A 15644-nucleotide genomic window follows, 5' to 3' on the forward strand; every position below is an offset into this window, starting at 1 on the left:
ACATCTATTTGATGACGCAACAAAGCAGGCGGCGCTGGTCGGAAGTCGCTCCTGCAGCCGCTCAATTTAAGCTTTTCTTAGCGCCTTCGGCTATGATGGTGGTTCGTGCGCTTAACGTGACTCAAACTAGATGTGTGAAAGCTCACGTCTTCAATTATTGTCACGTTTGTCTTCTTGACATCGACACCCCAATCCCAAAACTCTTTTCTAGTTAATCCCATCACTTAGACCTAACCCTTCATGCTTTCAGCCAACCCACATTCGCAAGAATTGTAATTTTCACAATCCCAGAATCTTCACGTTCGATCCTAGGACTGTCTGTCCTTTGCCGGCCATATTGAGTGACTTCGAATTCTCGGCCAAAATGAGCGAGACCCCAGGCAGTGGAGCAGCCCAGCCGCCCCCAGCCGTCCTACCAATAGAAATCCCCAGCAATCCACCCCTCCAGCCTCAAGGCAGTGCCAAGACCACCAGACCTGCCGAAGCAGCAGGAGTGCTAAAGCTGTCTGCCGCAGAGCTGAAAAAAAAGAAGCAAGCAGAGAAACAGGCGCGTCGCGCTCAGACAAAAGGATCTGGCGGACCGCCCAGCCAGCAGAAGGGAGCCCCGCCGAAAGATGGATTTAAGCAGGTGAAGGAATTAAAGCAAGCGGCGAAAGACGACAAGTTGAGGCCAATGTCGGCCCGGAGGCGGCCCTCTCAGTCAGAGGTGACTGTACCGGAAAAATTGAAGAAGGAGATTAGGAAGGAGCCAAAACAGCAGGGCCTCTTCTTCGGCCATCTGTACAACCAGCCCCGTCAGCATTCCATGGTCGGGGCGTCCAAGGACGTTCATCCAGCCGTCCTGGCTCTCGGTCTGCAGTACAGTAGCTATGTTGTCTGTGGGAGCACTGCTCGGATGGTGTCCATGCTCTTAGCGTTCAAGGCTGTAGGTTACAGAACATTTTTGCGGAGCCCATTGTGCTAACACCCCAAGGTCATCGAATCATATTCAACGCCAGTGGGAACGAGTCTAGCACGCCATCTCACCTCACACCATCTCAGCCCGCAGATAGATTATCTGAGAAGCTGTCGTCCGCTTAGCATTAGCATGGGGAACGCTATCCGTTGGCTCAAGGACGTGATTATCAAAATCGACCCCTCAACCCCGGAGGCACAGGCTAAGCGCGACCTTCTTTCCGAAATTGACAACTTCATCCTACAGCGCATTACGGCTGCCGACGAACTCATCTCGGAGACTGCTGCTAAGAAGATCGAGGAAGGCGATGTAATCCTGACCTACGCCTCATCCTCGATTGTCGAAAAGACTTTCCTCCGAGCCCACAACGCCGGCATAAAGTTCTCCGTCATGGTCGTCGACTCCGGACCCCTGTTCGAGGGCGAACGCCTCGCTCGCGATCTCGCCAACCACGGCCTTCAAGTCAGGTACCGAAACATAAGAGCCGCCTCCCACGCAGTCCGAGATGCCAGCAAAGTCTTCCTCGGTGCCCATGCTATGATGTCTAACGGTCGCCTGTACTCCCGCGTCGGCACTGCCGTAGTCTCCATGCTCGCAAATGACCACTCTCTCCCAGTAATCGTACTCTGCGAATCCGTAAAGTTCACCGAACGTGTCGCTCTCGATTCCATCGTCGGTAACGAAGTCGCTCCCGCCGAGGAACTACTCTCCGAGTCCGAACGGCAAGCCCTCCTATCGCTTAAGAAACCCGAGGGTAGCGACGAGGCGAAGGCCGGTCCCGATGATGTGCTCAAATGGATCGCGGGCTCTGATACGCAAATGTTGCAGGTGCTTTACGACGTTACACCGGCCGAGTATATCAACATGGTGATTACGGAGTATGGGAGCTTGCCGCCCAGTAGTGTACCTGTGGTCCATCGGCTGAGTACGAATACCTGAAACCCTTGCATCTCTTATTCTATATGTTGTCTCCTGCGTTTTAGATAGTGAAACTAATTGGGTGAAAAGCATGCGATGACACGGGCTTGGATGTCAAGAAAGCGAAGGATAAAAGCGCGTAGATGAGTCGAATGTGGAAGGCAGGAAGGGATCTTGGATGGAGTGGATGAGAATGGACGGTTTCGGACATTGATTGCAGGAGGTGTATTTCCATGGCAGATCTTAGTAAGGGCTTTTATAGCTGCTTCATGTTCCTCGAATGGCTCTAGAGCAGCCAGATGTAACCATTGTCTATGGTTCATATATATATATATGTCTATTGGGGGTCTCTGATTTAAAACAAGTAGTCAATATCATATCATTTGCTATACTGGAAATATAATGCGAGCAGACGTAGCTTTTGGCAGCTCTGCCTGTCCAAGCGGCCTACACGCGGACCAAAATATCTAGGCGAGTCTAGGAGAACAGCAGCCTAAGGCGCAAATTTCACCTTCCGAACTAATATGGCTCTGTCCAAGCTCTCCGACCTGAACGGGCAAGGACTAAGCAAGAGAATAATGTTCATTGGGCAATAGAAGTACTTAAGAATCTCAACATGAGCTTTTTTTTTAAAAAATCCGCTCACCGAGAAATTGAAAGGAAGTAGGAAGCTGCAAGTTCTGCTATTAGTAAGACGCTAACATGTCCTTGTTGTATGTACAATGTCTAGGAGGGTATTTGCAAGAGAATCTCTCACAAAGGTAACTTCTGCTAGCTTTCTCGTACTACAGTATATTTAGAGTTACTGTAGAACTTTGACAGGGTAGTTTTGATCTTTCCGTTCTCTTGTGAGAATACAGGAGAGTTAGGAGTATGACCTCCTACTCTAAGTCGGGCATGGAATGATCCGTCGTATGTGTCTGTCAACGTGGAGCAGTGGCAGCCTGCCGAGCTGCTAGTTGTACATCATTAGGGCGCTACAGAAGAAGGATTCTCGTGTCTTTTCATCTTGGCAGGCCATTCCCCGCACCCCCGCCACCACCTCCAGACTCTGGTATTGCATTTCCCATCCCCATCGTTGCACTCCCAGCCCCTGGCCTCCTCCTCAAAGCTAGCCTAACTGGCTCTTCCCTCCTCAATCCTCCCGCACCATCCGCTCCCGTCCCCACTCCCGTCCCCGCTCCCCCTCTTCCACCCGACCCTGCTCCCTCCCCGCCACCAGGACCCCGTCTCGCTAGTTCCTCCAATCCCAAATCCCTCCACGCAACCTCCTTATTCTTCTGGATTGCTCGTTGGATGCCGAAAGCGGCGTGTTGGTCGGGCACGACGTCGTCTTCGTCTTCCGGGTTTAGAGGTTGTAGATGAGGCGGGATGTAGATTTCTTCGGGGGAGAGTTGGGAGGAGTGTGGGTGGGTGAAGGATTCGAGGAGGTCGGCATGGTGCGGATGGTGGAGGTGGAGGTGCGTAAAGGAGGAGTCGCGGGACATTGTGGGGCGTTTTTTGGTAGGTGGTGAGTGGTTTAGGTATCCCGGAAAGACCGCGTGGCCTGGTTTTTGGGGGATATTTCGAGGGAGGCTGGGGAGATCAGGAAGGTTTTGCTGCGGCTTCGAGGAGTTGGTCGCCGTGGTAGCCCCGTCAGGGTGGTGTCTCTTGCTACTCTTCGGGTCTGCAGCCTTGGAAGAATTATGCTACTGTTGTTTTGGTGGGGAAGCTCGACGCAAATGTGTAAGCAACCCCTCAGGCTTGGCGCGCTAACCCGGATGAGGTGACAACCACCCTAATCCAGCGCCCTCCTCATCACAAATTTAAGAATGCAATCCTCATTCGTGCTTTTGGTTGCCAGAGATCCGAATGCCTCCAGGACTGTAAGAATTCGCTTATATTTGCAGAGAATGTCGCAAGACTGGACCCAATCCACCATTCCTGACCATTACTGTTGCGCAATGATGCAATTGCTAACGTTTATTTCGCGGGGGCTGGACTACAATCCGCCATTCCCGACTGCTGCTGATATGCAGTGACGTAAAGGCTGACGTTTATTTCGTGGGGACAGAATGCCTAGAAGGATAACCGGAGATAAAAAGCCCTGCAAAGGAGTGTCGGAGTTTCACGTTAATTAATCACAAGCTCGACATCTTCTCTGAGTTCGGCAGTTGAATCGCTTTTCAGGTCTTTTTAGTATTTGCTGTGTTGCTTTTACCGAATCCTATGTAGTTAAAAGCCAATACATTTCATGTAGCGTTTCTCCGCGTCGAACACTATCTTTGCCGTTAAAGCTATCTTGTAAACATCCCTCCTCTTTACACTAAGAACAATCATCCTCCTTTTGCGTTAAAGAACTCAATTTGGAGAGCTAGAAAAACCATGGTAGCCAAAGGAGCTTGTAATTGCGGAAGCATAACCATCACTCTGCCATCCCTCCCCAGCCGATCTATCCTTTGCTATTGGTTTGTTCCCATCAGGTCCCCTTGTCCACCAAACTCACTTCCTCCAGCTTCAACTGTCGACGAGCAGGTGGCCCTTGTTCCGTAAACTATGTCATCGAACTCTCCGAAATTGAAATCGAAGACGCCCAAAATACTCTCAAATCCTACCAGGATAGTAATACCAAAAGCGGGAACACCATCACTAGGCGGTTTTGTGGGAACTGTGGGAGGTACGTTGTTGCGTGCTCATGAGTACGTTAGGTTTGCTGACAGTGACTTAGTCCAGTGATGTCGCTCGTGCCTGGGATGACAAAGGTTTTTGTAAAAGGTTCGTTGTTCGACAGTATGTCAGAGCCTAATAGTGAATTCTTCCTGGAGAGGAAGCCGGACTGGATGGAAGGAGTAAAGATTAAAGAGACGGGGGCTTAATAGGAGATATTATAGCACGTTCAGAATGGTTGGGCGATTTCGAAAGTAAGCCGCCCATGGCGTCCAGGACAGATTCTCGGTGGTCCAGAATACCATATCCAGCGAATGGAATCGATTGCTCAAGGCCTGGAGACTGCCTCCCCAATTCCTCCTCTCTAATCTTCCGTCCCTTAAGTTTTCCATATTTCATATCCTTTGCTTCTCCACGGACATACTTAAATTCCTCTTGTTTATCAACTACTATATCCATAATCCTCGGATCTGTGTCCACCTATTCCGACCGCTTCATAGCTTCCCGATAGTTAACATTGGAATTCGATTCCACAGTCGTAAGTCGAAAAATCAGAACGTGTACTGTGCCCAGCCTCATTTCGCCTCGCTGTTTGCCTGCCAAACCCTCACGGTACTATCGTAAAAGGCTGAGATGATTTCCGTCCCGCTCGCAGCAAGATGCACCGAGCGAGCCACATTTGTATGCGCTTCTAGACAAGCCGCATCCTTCCTAGTCTCTAAATTGTAATTCCTGATCCTGCTATTAGAGCGCGTTGCAAGAATTATCCTTCCATCCTCGATCAAACTAGAACTTCCAAGTGGGTGCAATATGATCGATGGCTCTGACTTGTTACCCCGGACTCAAGATCCCAGATCTTTAGCTTCTGATTTCTAGATAGAGAGATGGCTCTCTCTAGTGCAGTGTCTGCGGTCTTGGATATGCAGACAGATGAAACAGCCCCATCGTAGCCGCGCAATGTGTTGTACAGGTATAACAAATCCGTCCCTGTAGCTCCAGGTGGTTTCCATACTTCAACTCTTTGGTCCCTCAACGCGGAGACTTGATGATTCCTTTCAAAAATCCAACCCCAAAATTGCATCCTCGTATGCGCGGTCAATCTTTTGCATGCAGGTTTCGTCACACAGTACTTAGATTAGAAGATTTCTCTTACTGTTAGCACTAAAGACGAGACTGGCGGTTTCGCATACCGCTGAGGTACGACTGCGACTACATAGGCGATAAAAGGAGGGAGAGACAAGCGGAGAGTTTACTTGGACCAAATTCGGGTGGAGTGATCTTTGTTGCTGCTGATGGTGTGGGATGAGATTGATGCGAGGAATGGATTCTGGATGTGCGAGATTCAGCTTGGTGTTCTCGCTGGAGTGACAGGCAATTTTAACAATTGGGTGGGGCTGAGAGTGGGTAAAGGACGGGGGCTGGGTTTGGGGCAGGATTGACGCGTTGGGTCGAAAGATGTGAGGTGTGGATAAGGAAAGAAATATTTGAACAGAGAGTAGAAGCAAAGACGAGTCGAGACAGACGAGATGTAAGCCGAGCTCTAGCTAGTAGCTAAAGTGCTCTGATACAGTTAATGGTAGAATGTGGAACAGCGTAATGGAGGAACTGGATAGGAAATGCGCTGATATTTATGTCAACGAAGCACCTATCAATCCCCAACATAGCCAAAGTCAGGCCAGACTTCTCAGATCAGCACTTCGCCTAACTGACAGCCTTATCCACTACGAAAATCGGCTCCTCATTGGTAAAATTCTTCACATCTTCCATAATCTCCTTCGCCTTCTCGTCTTTCATCGCAGCTTCCCACCCTTCTACACCCTTCCACTCAACGACTGTGTAATAAGCGAAATCGGATTCGGCTGCCCCTTCGCAAACATAGCTGTTGGTCATGCCATGTGGAGCCCAGATACTGGTTGTGAAGGGAAAGTAGTAGTCCATGTTGGAGATGTGGTCGGGGAAGCGCCGGTATAGGACTGTAGTAATTCCTCCGGGTTTGGTGGTCATCTTCGGTGGTTGAGTGGATGAAGTTAATTTGAAGTTCAGGTAGATGTTCGAAGAATTGAATCATTCCTTGAGGTGCATTTCGAATATAAGTCTTGAGACTCGCACCAAATATTTATCGCTATATACTACGCATTTGGAATCTCTTAGTAACTTGTGGTGGAAGGAGTGATCTCTGCATATATCCATATGCTCTCATGTCAAAAAGAGTATCGGAGAGCGCCCCAACTTTCCAGCCTAATTCCGATGCCACTCATTATCATCAAGTTTCATTTAATGTCGCACCTGCCGTCATCTAATGCATAATTAGGGGTGTCCTAACTTCTACAATGATTTTGATGCACTCCAACGCCGTTCGGCAGCCCGAGCGTCGATCAACGCCGAATGAAGACTCCGTCTCTCCGACTGAAGCTTTCAGGAAGTGGGAAATGAAGAAGTTGCTAGGGATCTCCTGTATTGACTGAATGCATAAATGAACACCGACCTACCTCCCAGGACAGAGACTGAATCATCGACTCCTCATAGCACAGAAGATATCTTTACTCAAAAGTGACTAGCTCACCACATCTCTTAGAAAGGCGACTCTACAATAACTACAATAGTGCCTTCTATCCCCAAGACCATGAAAGCTGTTCAACTCGTTGGAGTATGGAAGCCAAGCTTAGACTTACCAGGGCCATGCTGATAAAGCACCACAGTACAAAAAAAATTACGAAATCCGCGATATCCCTGTTCCTAAACTAGGAGAGAATGATGTCCTGGTAAAGGTGGGTGCGGCAGGCTTCTACCATACCGACTACCAGGTCTGGGAGGGGGTTATACAAATCTCCATGCCCAATTGTTCCATCCCATGAGCCGGTAGGCGCGGTTGTTTCTGTTGGTTCAGCTGTGCAGGGCAAATGGGAGATTGGGCAGAGAGTCGGCGTCCTTCTCTTCCGACATGCATGCAAGATGTGCATAGGCTGCAAGACCACGAATGATATTCGGTTCTGTAAGAATCATGATTTAGCAGGCTTGATGGCCGATGCAGATAACATTTGCCTGCTTCCAGATTCCGTCCCATTCGAGCAGGCCGCACCTTTGATGTGTGCTGGGGTAAGTAGTCCCACCTTCGCATTTCGCAAGGAACTGACGCCCAAGCCGCAAGGCAACTGTCTTCGAAGGCATTGCCAAAACAAAGGTGGCACCTGGAGGTCACATTGGAATCATCGGCATTGGGGGTTTAGGCTCTCTTGAGTTCGATTTGGAAAGGCCCTTGGGTATCAGGTAGTCGCTATTGATAATCGAATCGAGGGGAGAGAACTAGCAACTGAATTCCCACTAAAAGCTGACCTTATTGTCGACTCGGAGGATGGCGAAGCAGTTTCGAAAGTTAAATCCTGGACTGGCAAGGGAGGTCTCGATGCCATCATCGTCACTACAGATCATGTCCCCGTTACCTTGTGGAGCTTAAAACTTCTACATCCGAACGGCTTCTGCGTTCCACTCGGGCTTCCAACCACTGGTGTTCCCTTCGATGCTTTCGAACTCATTTTCCAGCAGCACACAATCATAGGGTCTGTGGTCGCGACCCAAGCTAATGCTCAAGAGATGTTGAATACGGTCGGTAAACTCGGAATCCGCTCCCACCTCACTACGGTTACATTCGAGAAAGTGCTTAATTTGCCAGATATATACATGAACACTCATTTAAAAGGGCGATTGGAGATGAAGATTGAGTAATGAGTGAAGTGCATATGCATCTACTCTCCCTAGGGACGAAGACTAGGAAGTCGGAGATAGCAGTCAAGTTACCATATTAGTCCTGATCAAATCAATGTGAGTGAGGAACAAGAATGAGATGTAGCACTTTAAGGCTCTAACGCAACGCATCGTGTTGTTGGTGTATCATGAGGATTTTAACAGAGTAATGTGAAGGGTTGAGGATGATGGATGATTAGGGCGCAATCACAGGCTAAACTTCTTTAGGTCGCTAGAATAGGCGACCCCACCGACAAAGCAAAGAGGGTTACTCATCGTCTTGGCACCCCGATCGTCCCTTATGCGCAGGACGGCCAACATCACGGTACTGCTTGGAGGCGAGATTTACGAGTTGACGCTTTTTATCAAGACTTTGAGGGTCATGTCTAAGTAAAGGCTTGGTGGATGTTGTGGTACGTCAAGAGTATAAAGAGGGTGTATCTGCAGTAGTTTCCTATCTCCGTCGCAAAGGGCTTTCTTAATTCCTTTCCTCCCGGACTTAATTGAAGACTTTTGGACCCTACAGGACGTCCCTCCAGGAAGACACCAAAGAGCTCTCGTAACGGCTTCTACTCATATTTCTTTCCCTTATCCTTCTCCTATATGTAATATTTCTCGTGATGTTTACAACCTTTGCAACGTTGTACCCCGATCCAAGTGACCAGAAGAGGCAGGAAGGCACTTGTACGTCCACAACAGTAACATCACGACCAAAGCGTCATCAAGTCTCACGGGCTTGCGTCTGGTGCCGCACTTATCGCATCAAGTGCGATGCTAGCTACCCATGTCACAATTGCAGGACCAAAGGTCGGATATGTGGCGCTAATACAGGGAAAGATGAAGTGCGAACATATCCACTCGCACTAAAGTCGGTGGGCCCTCTTCCCTCGGATTTTGCAGCTAATATATTCGTAGAGAAATAGAGCGATTGAAAGACCGTGTCAAGGAATTAGAAGAACGGCTTAAAGATCTCGACAATGGTCAAGCTACCAAGATGCAAGAAAAGGAGGTGCCTGTGCCAACCCCCAAGGCAACTCTATCGCTTCCTGTAAATTTGGATCCCTTGAAAGAGCATGGCGGCAATAAGAAATACTACAACTGGGATTATGTCTCCGCACGAACTGCACGGTCAAACCAACAGTGTTATGGGCCTTCGTCTTCGTTTTACTTCATCGGCCAAATGACTTCTTATCTTGATACGGCACTACAACAGCGCCATTCGGACATCCAACATACTTCACCAAGCCAACTTCTTTCGAGTCCTGTCAGTGTGGGAATGAGTAAGCCATCGCAGAGTCATTTGCATTTTGATGAACCAAATACTGGGCATGACCTAGCACTTCCACAAGAAGAATATTTCCTCAGCCTGTTCTGGCAGTCATACCATTGCATCTATCCGGTACTCGACGAGGCGGAATTCAAGGCCCATCACAAGTCTTTGTGGGAGACATCAGCATCGTCTCGACAGCCGTCAGCGATTGTCGATATTCTTCTTGCTATCTGCATGCAACATGAGGCTGCTTTGACACCCCAAAGCCATGCGTATCTGGATCAAGACGTATTGGGGGATAATGATGCATCAATCGCAGGTCGGTGGTTCTATCGGAGATGCCAGTCTCTCCTTGCCGATGAACTGGAAGGACCATCCATCACGACCCTCCAGTGCCACTTGTTCTCGGTGATTTGGCTATCCAACGCTTCTTTCCAGAACAATGCCCATAGTATCTTAGCTATAGCGATCCGCACGGGAATAATATTAGGCCTTCACTTGGAACCACTCGAGGATATGCCAAAGGCACAAAAAGAATTTAGGAAAAGGTTGTGGTGGACACTTTACGCCTTAGAGATGACGATGGGCATGGAACTTGGGCGACCACTGGCCCTTAACATTTCTCAAGTTACCTGTGGCCTACCAGAGGAAAGGTGCGAGCCTCAGAATCCACTACATCCTAAACTAGTCCCGGTAAACAATAATGTTCTCCACATCACCAACTTCAGCACTCAGTTTGTGAAATTGATACTTGCGACTCGGGCGATTTACATCATGTTCTATCACAAATGTGCAGACGTACTGGGTGTGAATGGGCAGAGGAGTCTTTATCATGATCCAGAGGGCCTCGAATCCTGCGCTGAGTTCCTTCTTTCCAAAATGCCGTATTTGAAAACATGGTTACAGCAGGTACCGCACGAACTCAAGACTAAAAGGAAGAACCGAGGACAACCATTCTCGACGGATCGTTCCTTGCTAGATATCCACCCTTCCACTCCCAACTGGCTTTCGCGGCAATGTCTCTTCCTCGAACTTCTGTACCATAACCACTCCATGAGTCTGTATCGTCCGTTTATCTGCTTCTCCCAGGTCTACAGCTCTGGTACGCCGCTCACAGAAGGCCATGCTATTTCCTGTGTCAATCACGCCATCACCATTACTAGCATGATCAACCAAATGATCACGGAGACGGGCTTTCTAAACGGCTGGCCGAAGATCTTTCAATGGCAATGGAATGCCACACTCTCGCTCATCGGCTATATCTTAGCATACCCAACCGGACCGTCAAAACCCGCAGCACGCAAAGCCGTGAGCGTAGCTATAACTACTTTCGAGCTGGTATCGAACAATTTTGCTAGCGCAACAAGCGCGGCGAATGTAGCTCGCGATCTTTCCGCAAAGGCAGATTTGCTGGTCGATCGCTTTGAAGCCGCTCTAGTTCAAGGAATTACTACTTCACCAACATCACATTCTTTACCCTTTGATCCCTTTTCAGAACCACTGGATGTTGAAAGCGGCAAACTAGAGAGCACTATTCCAAACCCAAATTTGCTTTTCCGTTTAACTGAGGACGAATCAGCGATCTTCCAAAACGCGTTGACGAATTCTTCTGGATTTGCTTTCGCATTTGACTCGTTCAATGGCTTTGATAACATTGGTACAGAGGGTGGGAACGTGTTTGACTTTCTTGATTTTGATGACACTGGAGGCTTGTGACGACGATTGATACCGGATACTTGTTCCATATGAAAGTCGGGTTTAAGACAGAATTCAACATCTACTTGATGCTAACCTTTCTTCTGGCAGCGATATGAATAGACCAACCTTGTTAATATTTCACGGCAGCCCAATATACGTTCCTAATTGTGTGGCTGCAGTGGTGAGGATGCTGTAATTGGAGGATTTCCTAATTAGGCAACTAACAAAAGGCCGTCGAACGCGGTGTTTACTCAAATTTTTTATGTCCGCCGTTTGGGACCTTTGATCTGCGCTTCGATTGGCTCGAGCCCAAACTTACTCTTTTGGCAACTTTCAAGATCCATCGAACGCTGTTACTGCTCTCTGGGCTTTGCTATTGGTTCATCTCAACCTACCTAGAAGAGTAATTTTTAAAAACCATCGATCACAGTAACTTTCACTCGCCCTTCGACAAGCGCAACTCGCCCTCGCTTAGCCCCGCCCCGAAGTTCCTCCGACCACACCAAAATTGTGATCTTGAACCTCAACGCCTCACATTGTGAACGACAGCCTAACGCACGACCGACCACGACGTCTGTGAGCACCGGATACTGTTAGTATATGTATAATTGATGCAGAAATAGAGATCTCATCATCAAGGCTGACAATTCTAGAAGCAACGACACTAAGGTCGAACAACCCTCCACCTACACAATATGTCTCACGAATCGGTCTGGTATTCGCGCCCGCGCACCTACGGCAAAGGCGCTCGCTCCTGGTACGTCTGTTCCAAGCGCAGTTTCCCACAGTCATTGGAATCGGAGGCCGAGGATGGCGGAAGGATTGGGAGGGAAATCGCTTACAAGAGGACCAAATGATTCAAAGGATACTTGCTAATGCAAGGATAACAGCCGCGTTTGCACCCACAAGGCCGGTCTGATCCGTAAGTACGGCCTCAATATCTGCCGTCAGTGCTTCAGGGAGAAGAGTGCCGATATTGGTTTCGTCAAGGTATGGGAACCTCTAATCTTCCATCTTAACGCATCACTAGAACCCTACCCTTGGGCCCCATCATATCCCAATATCTCCGGCGCACCGCGCGATACTTACAGACTAATAGCACCGATAATCACCCTACGAATCATCGGATGCGAATCGAGAAGACGAGATGGACGTATGTGCAACGGGTGTTTGAGTCAATGAGCACGTGATGGCTGGAGTGAATATCGATGAGGGAATGAAGAGGTCTAAACGGTGGAGTAGGTCTGCATTGCTGGGCTCTTATTCTCTTCTAGAATAACTTCTTTTCAACTCATGGGCGGTGTCGGGTTCAATAGGAAAATCCAACTGAATTCACGACAACACCGGACATTCCAGATTCAAAGCATCGTGATCATTTGAGGGGCGCTTAACGTTGCACGGACGATTCACATTTATGTTGCAGCAGGATTCCCCGCTGACAAGGCTAACCTCGGAAAGCAAATTCATAATCGCTCATGAACCTCAACGGCCTCGCTCCGATCTCCACATCTTGTTTGGAGACCTTATCGGTGTTATAAGGGCAACTGCCATTCCCGTCTAATTTACTAGAAATAATGCGTTTAAATGGATCTAATATTGGCGAACAAAGTGTTGCCCCATTCATTCAACTATCCTTGGAAACCTGCCTCCACTGCATTCTAAAGGCATGATCCAAGCATATCCGAACACCAGAACACCTTGCGAAAACACATACTATCCCTACCATATACATCATTCAAATCTTCACAATGTCCACCCTAGCTCTCTCCCACATCTTATGCGCAATAGCAAATCCCCTTTCCCTCTCTTGATCCTCGATCTTCGCAGGTTTCACAATCATCCTCGCGTACGTCCCTGCAGCTCTCTTCTTACTTAATGTACCGGGGTTGATCACAAGAACAGATTCGACAACCTAGAGTTTCAATCAGCATCCCTATCAAACTAACCAGTAGGGTGCAATGCAGACTTACCTTAACACAAGGATTAAGTACACTTGGTGTAATCAGCACATCCGGCCTCACGTTCAGAATCTCACCTAACTTGAGATAACTCGTATCAACCATTGTCCCCAAGGGTAAGAAAGGCGTCGGTCCATTTGTTTCCTCGCCACCCTCGCCACCCTTCCCATCCACGACTTTCTCCTCAACGCCTGCAACAAGGGCCAGCCTGTCCCTCGCCGTGGGTGGGAAAACAGGTAAGAAACTCCTCTGCGCAATGACGTTTCTCGCACCTCGTTCATACAGATTAATATATCGCGCCTCCCCGCCTACAATTTCTTCCTTTCGTAACATATCTAGGATGTCGAGGGAGCTTATTCCGACTGTGAATTCGTTCATACTCAACATCATGGGATTCGTTACACACTGAATTCCTTTTCCGGGTAGTGCTAGTTCCTTCTTGATGAACCTGTCCTGTGGAAATACGGCGTGTCTGTGGTGTGCATCGCGTAAGCTCGGGACGAGAATCACAGAGCAGGTAGGGAGACGCTGGGTGAATGATTGTAGAGCTGAGGAAACGTGGTGTCGGAACAAGTCGCTCATGGTGGCTTGATCGGGGGTTGTGAGGTGTGTTGGGATGTCAAAGTCTCCGGTTCGAATGAGGGGGTGTTCGGCATCAAGGAAGGGGCCTACCAGAATGAGGGCGTCGGCATAGGATGTTACAGCATTTTCGAAAAGCGTATGTAGCGGGGAGAAGTCTAGGTTCTGGTCGGTAGTGTAGGGCCCTGCTGCTATGAGAATTGTCAACGGACGGACGTTTTCGGGGTCTGAGTCTGGGGTGTCGAGGTAGCGGTTATTATAGGTGTCCAGCTCGTCCGGTTTAGTGGCAGGCTGGGCTAGCAGTGGGAGTTCGATGACGGAGGAGACTGTGAAGAAGTCGCCAGATGCGTTTGTGCCTTTGAGAGCGACAATCTGACCAGGGAAGAAATTGTATGAGGTGAGCGCGTCGAGCTTCAGGGGAACACGGCGACCAGAGCCCCATCGACGAGAGCCTTCGAGGACGAGTGATGAGTCCGTTAGCTTCCCCTCGCTAGCATCAGACGCAATACGACCTACGGCAATGATCTCACTCGGCGATTGGTGAGACGGGTTGCCAAACTCGCTGTCTTCGAGGTTGAGGTGCTCTTGTATGATTTGGCGGAACTCGTCGATGCGGTCATCCAGCACTTCTGATGCTTCTGAAAGCTTCGTTGCCATGGTTTTGTACGCGAATTTGGACATATCAGTGTTTGCTTTCAGCTTGATGCGCGCTTCTGCAGGGCGCTCTTCGGGTGGGTCGGGGAGGGAGATGTCGCCGTTCAGTTGTTCGGAGATGTCGCCCGCACTCTGACGCGAGGCGAAGTCGAAGACACTACATCTTTAGATTAGAAGGAGAGGAGAATATTAGGTGGTATACATACGGTCTCCCATTTATCTCTCCTTTTGGCGTGAGAGCATTGCCGGGCGAACTCGTCTCGTGACTCTTATTTGCTTTACTAGCTGGGGTTTCAAAGTTCGACCTCCTCTTCGTGGTGCTGCCATTGACACCGTTCCGTGCACCAGGTCGTGGTGTGTAGGGTACTAATCCGTCTAGCCTGCGCACAGTTAGCTCTTACACCCAAATTCTATACCTCCATAAACATACATTCCGAAAACATCCCCAGGACTGTTCATCCCCACCCTAGGCGTCGACGCAACTCTCTTCCCCTCATTCCTAGCATGAGCAGCCTTCGCTCTGCTCTCCCTCTCCAACGTATCCTGGACATTCTTCTTGAAATCTCGCGCAGTCTTCAAATCCAGCCTCGTCTCCTCCCCACCCATCTTCATGCCATATGCCTCCCATTTGAAGTACAGTTCTTCTGGCGAGACAGAATACAGGCGCAGCATTGACTGCAATTCGCCGAGGATTTCAGGAGGAAGTTCCTTGTCTTTGGTATCGCAGTAGCGCTCAAAGCGCTCCGTAAGTTCGGGGGTGACGTCGTCCATTGTTGGGGTGGAATTGATGAAAGGCGGTAGTTGAGAGTTTGGTGTTCGATCAGACGCGTCGGGACGCGTTCTCGGGCTAAAGTGGTTTTGGCTTAGTCATCCCTCCTCGGCCGGAGTACAAGCGCCACTTTATTCCTCCAGCTGCCCTTCACAACCCCGTCTCCCCGCACCAATACGATTATTGAAAAGAACATTGTCATTTTTTGTATCGCTTACAATACTTCTTGTGACCTCGAACAGCACACTCAGTTCTGGGATCATGAATCCATCCAAATCTCTACCCTGGAACAGTAGTCCCACTGATGAAGACAGCAAGGACAGCGGCATAAGCTGCTCCCGCCGCTAGAGTCTCCAGCATGCCTGCCGGGGTGCCGAAAATCAATGCAATAACGAATGTAGATGTGGAGAAGAAGATGACCAAAAACCGCATGCCACTAGAGTGCACCATGTTCAA

At 49.0% G+C, this 15644-nt stretch overlaps 8 protein-coding genes across 8 annotated transcripts; 5 read left to right on the plus strand and 3 right to left on the minus strand.

The window, feature by feature from the left end:
* Positions 1–168: 168 nt before the first annotated feature.
* BDR25DRAFT_289879 (nagb/rpia/CoA transferase-like protein) lies at positions 169–2261 on the plus strand. Its single transcript, XM_033688482.1, has 2 exons — positions 169–925; positions 974–2261. Exons 1-2 carry the CDS (start codon positions 365–367, stop codon positions 1892–1894), a joined length of 1482 nt encoding a protein of 493 aa, XP_033545744.1. The 5' UTR covers positions 169–364; the 3' UTR covers positions 1895–2261.
* Positions 2262–2877: 616 nt separating this feature from the next.
* On the minus strand, positions 2878–3327 carry BDR25DRAFT_197087 (Apc13p-domain-containing protein; the record flags this gene model as incomplete). Its single annotated transcript, XM_033684350.1, has 1 exon — positions 2878–3327. A coding segment is annotated over one exon (450 nt), but the record flags the coding sequence as incomplete, so codon positions are not given.
* Positions 3328–4008: 681 nt separating this feature from the next.
* Positions 4009–4832, plus strand: BDR25DRAFT_289884 (uncharacterized protein). The gene is made up of 3 exons (XM_033688483.1): positions 4009–4320; positions 4368–4529; positions 4581–4832. The coding sequence occupies exons 1-3, from the start codon at positions 4238–4240 to the stop codon at positions 4726–4728; spliced, it is 393 nt and encodes a 130-aa protein (XP_033545746.1). The 5' UTR covers positions 4009–4237; the 3' UTR covers positions 4729–4832.
* Positions 4833–6220: 1388 nt separating this feature from the next.
* On the minus strand, positions 6221–6523 carry BDR25DRAFT_315844 (uncharacterized protein; the record flags this gene model as incomplete). Its single annotated transcript, XM_033691556.1, has 1 exon — positions 6221–6523. The coding sequence occupies one exon, from the start codon at positions 6521–6523 to the stop codon at positions 6221–6223; it is 303 nt and encodes a 100-aa protein (XP_033545747.1).
* Positions 6524–7142: 619 nt separating this feature from the next.
* On the plus strand, positions 7143–8242 carry BDR25DRAFT_326575 (GroES-like protein; the record flags this gene model as incomplete). Its single annotated transcript, XM_033692284.1, has 5 exons — positions 7143–7166; positions 7219–7323; positions 7376–7615; positions 7668–7700; positions 7772–8242. The coding sequence occupies 5 exons, from the start codon at positions 7143–7145 to the stop codon at positions 8240–8242; spliced, it is 873 nt and encodes a 290-aa protein (XP_033545748.1).
* A 374-nt stretch (positions 8243–8616) lies between these two features.
* Positions 8617–11322, plus strand: BDR25DRAFT_304834 (uncharacterized protein). The gene is made up of 2 exons (XM_033690294.1): positions 8617–9128; positions 9176–11322. Exons 1-2 carry the CDS (start codon positions 8881–8883, stop codon positions 11244–11246), a joined length of 2319 nt encoding a protein of 772 aa, XP_033545749.1. The 5' UTR covers positions 8617–8880; the 3' UTR covers positions 11247–11322.
* A 441-nt stretch (positions 11323–11763) lies between these two features.
* Positions 11764–12571, plus strand: BDR25DRAFT_304835 (ribosomal protein S14). Its single transcript, XM_033690295.1, has 4 exons — positions 11764–11820; positions 11885–11985; positions 12119–12218; positions 12328–12571. The coding sequence occupies exons 2-4, from the start codon at positions 11924–11926 to the stop codon at positions 12334–12336; spliced, it is 171 nt and encodes a 56-aa protein (XP_033545750.1). The 5' UTR covers positions 11764–11820; positions 11885–11923; the 3' UTR covers positions 12337–12571.
* A 259-nt stretch (positions 12572–12830) lies between these two features.
* On the minus strand, positions 12831–15217 carry BDR25DRAFT_344126 (DNA polymerase alpha 70 kDa subunit). The gene is made up of 4 exons (XM_033693903.1): positions 14850–15217; positions 14626–14799; positions 13199–14576; positions 12831–13140 (listed from the first exon to the last, which is right to left on the minus strand). The coding sequence occupies exons 1-4, from the start codon at positions 15188–15190 to the stop codon at positions 12964–12966; spliced, it is 2070 nt and encodes a 689-aa protein (XP_033545751.1). The 5' UTR covers positions 15191–15217; the 3' UTR covers positions 12831–12963.
* Positions 15218–15644: the final 427 nt, after the last annotated feature.

The sequence above is a fragment of the Lindgomyces ingoldianus genome, assembly GCF_010093535.1.
Source record: "Lindgomyces ingoldianus strain ATCC 200398 unplaced genomic scaffold BDR25scaffold_23, whole genome shotgun sequence".
Classification (NCBI taxonomy): domain Eukaryota; kingdom Fungi; phylum Ascomycota; class Dothideomycetes; order Pleosporales; family Lindgomycetaceae; genus Lindgomyces; species Lindgomyces ingoldianus.

Bases quoted from the DNA above. Each gene is read 5' to 3' on its own strand.
- BDR25DRAFT_289879 (XM_033688482.1), top strand. From the start codon at position 365: ATGAGCGAGACCCCAGGCAGTGGAGCAGCCCAGCCGCCCCCAGCCGTC. The intron at 926-973 runs GTAGGTTACAGA...TAACACCCCAAG, and splicing joins TGCTCTTAGCGTTCAAGGCT to GTCATCGAATCATATTCAAC.
- BDR25DRAFT_289884 (XM_033688483.1), top strand. From the start codon at position 4,238: ATGGTAGCCAAAGGAGCTTGTAATTGCGGAAGCATAACCATCACTCTG. The intron at 4,321-4,367 runs GTTTGTTCCCAT...CACTTCCTCCAG, and splicing joins CGATCTATCCTTTGCTATTG to CTTCAACTGTCGACGAGCAG. The intron at 4,530-4,580 runs GTACGTTGTTGC...ACAGTGACTTAG, and splicing joins TTTTGTGGGAACTGTGGGAG to TCCAGTGATGTCGCTCGTGC.
- BDR25DRAFT_304834 (XM_033690294.1), top strand. From the start codon at position 8,881: ATGTTTACAACCTTTGCAACGTTGTACCCCGATCCAAGTGACCAGAAG. The intron at 9,129-9,175 runs GTCGGTGGGCCC...ATATATTCGTAG, and splicing joins ACATATCCACTCGCACTAAA to AGAAATAGAGCGATTGAAAG.
- BDR25DRAFT_304835 (XM_033690295.1), top strand. From the start codon at position 11,924: ATGTCTCACGAATCGGTCTGGTATTCGCGCCCGCGCACCTACGGCAAA. The intron at 11,986-12,118 runs GTACGTCTGTTC...CAAGGATAACAG, and splicing joins GGCAAAGGCGCTCGCTCCTG to CCGCGTTTGCACCCACAAGG.
- BDR25DRAFT_344126 (XM_033693903.1), bottom strand. From the start codon at position 15,190: ATGGACGACGTCACCCCCGAACTTACGGAGCGCTTTGAGCGCTACTGC. The intron at 14,577-14,625 runs GTATGTATACCA...CTAAAGATGTAG, and splicing joins GGAGAGATAAATGGGAGACC to TGTCTTCGACTTCGCCTCGC. The intron at 13,141-13,198 runs GTAAGTCTGCAT...TTGAAACTCTAG, and splicing joins TACTTAATCCTTGTGTTAAG to GTTGTCGAATCTGTTCTTGT.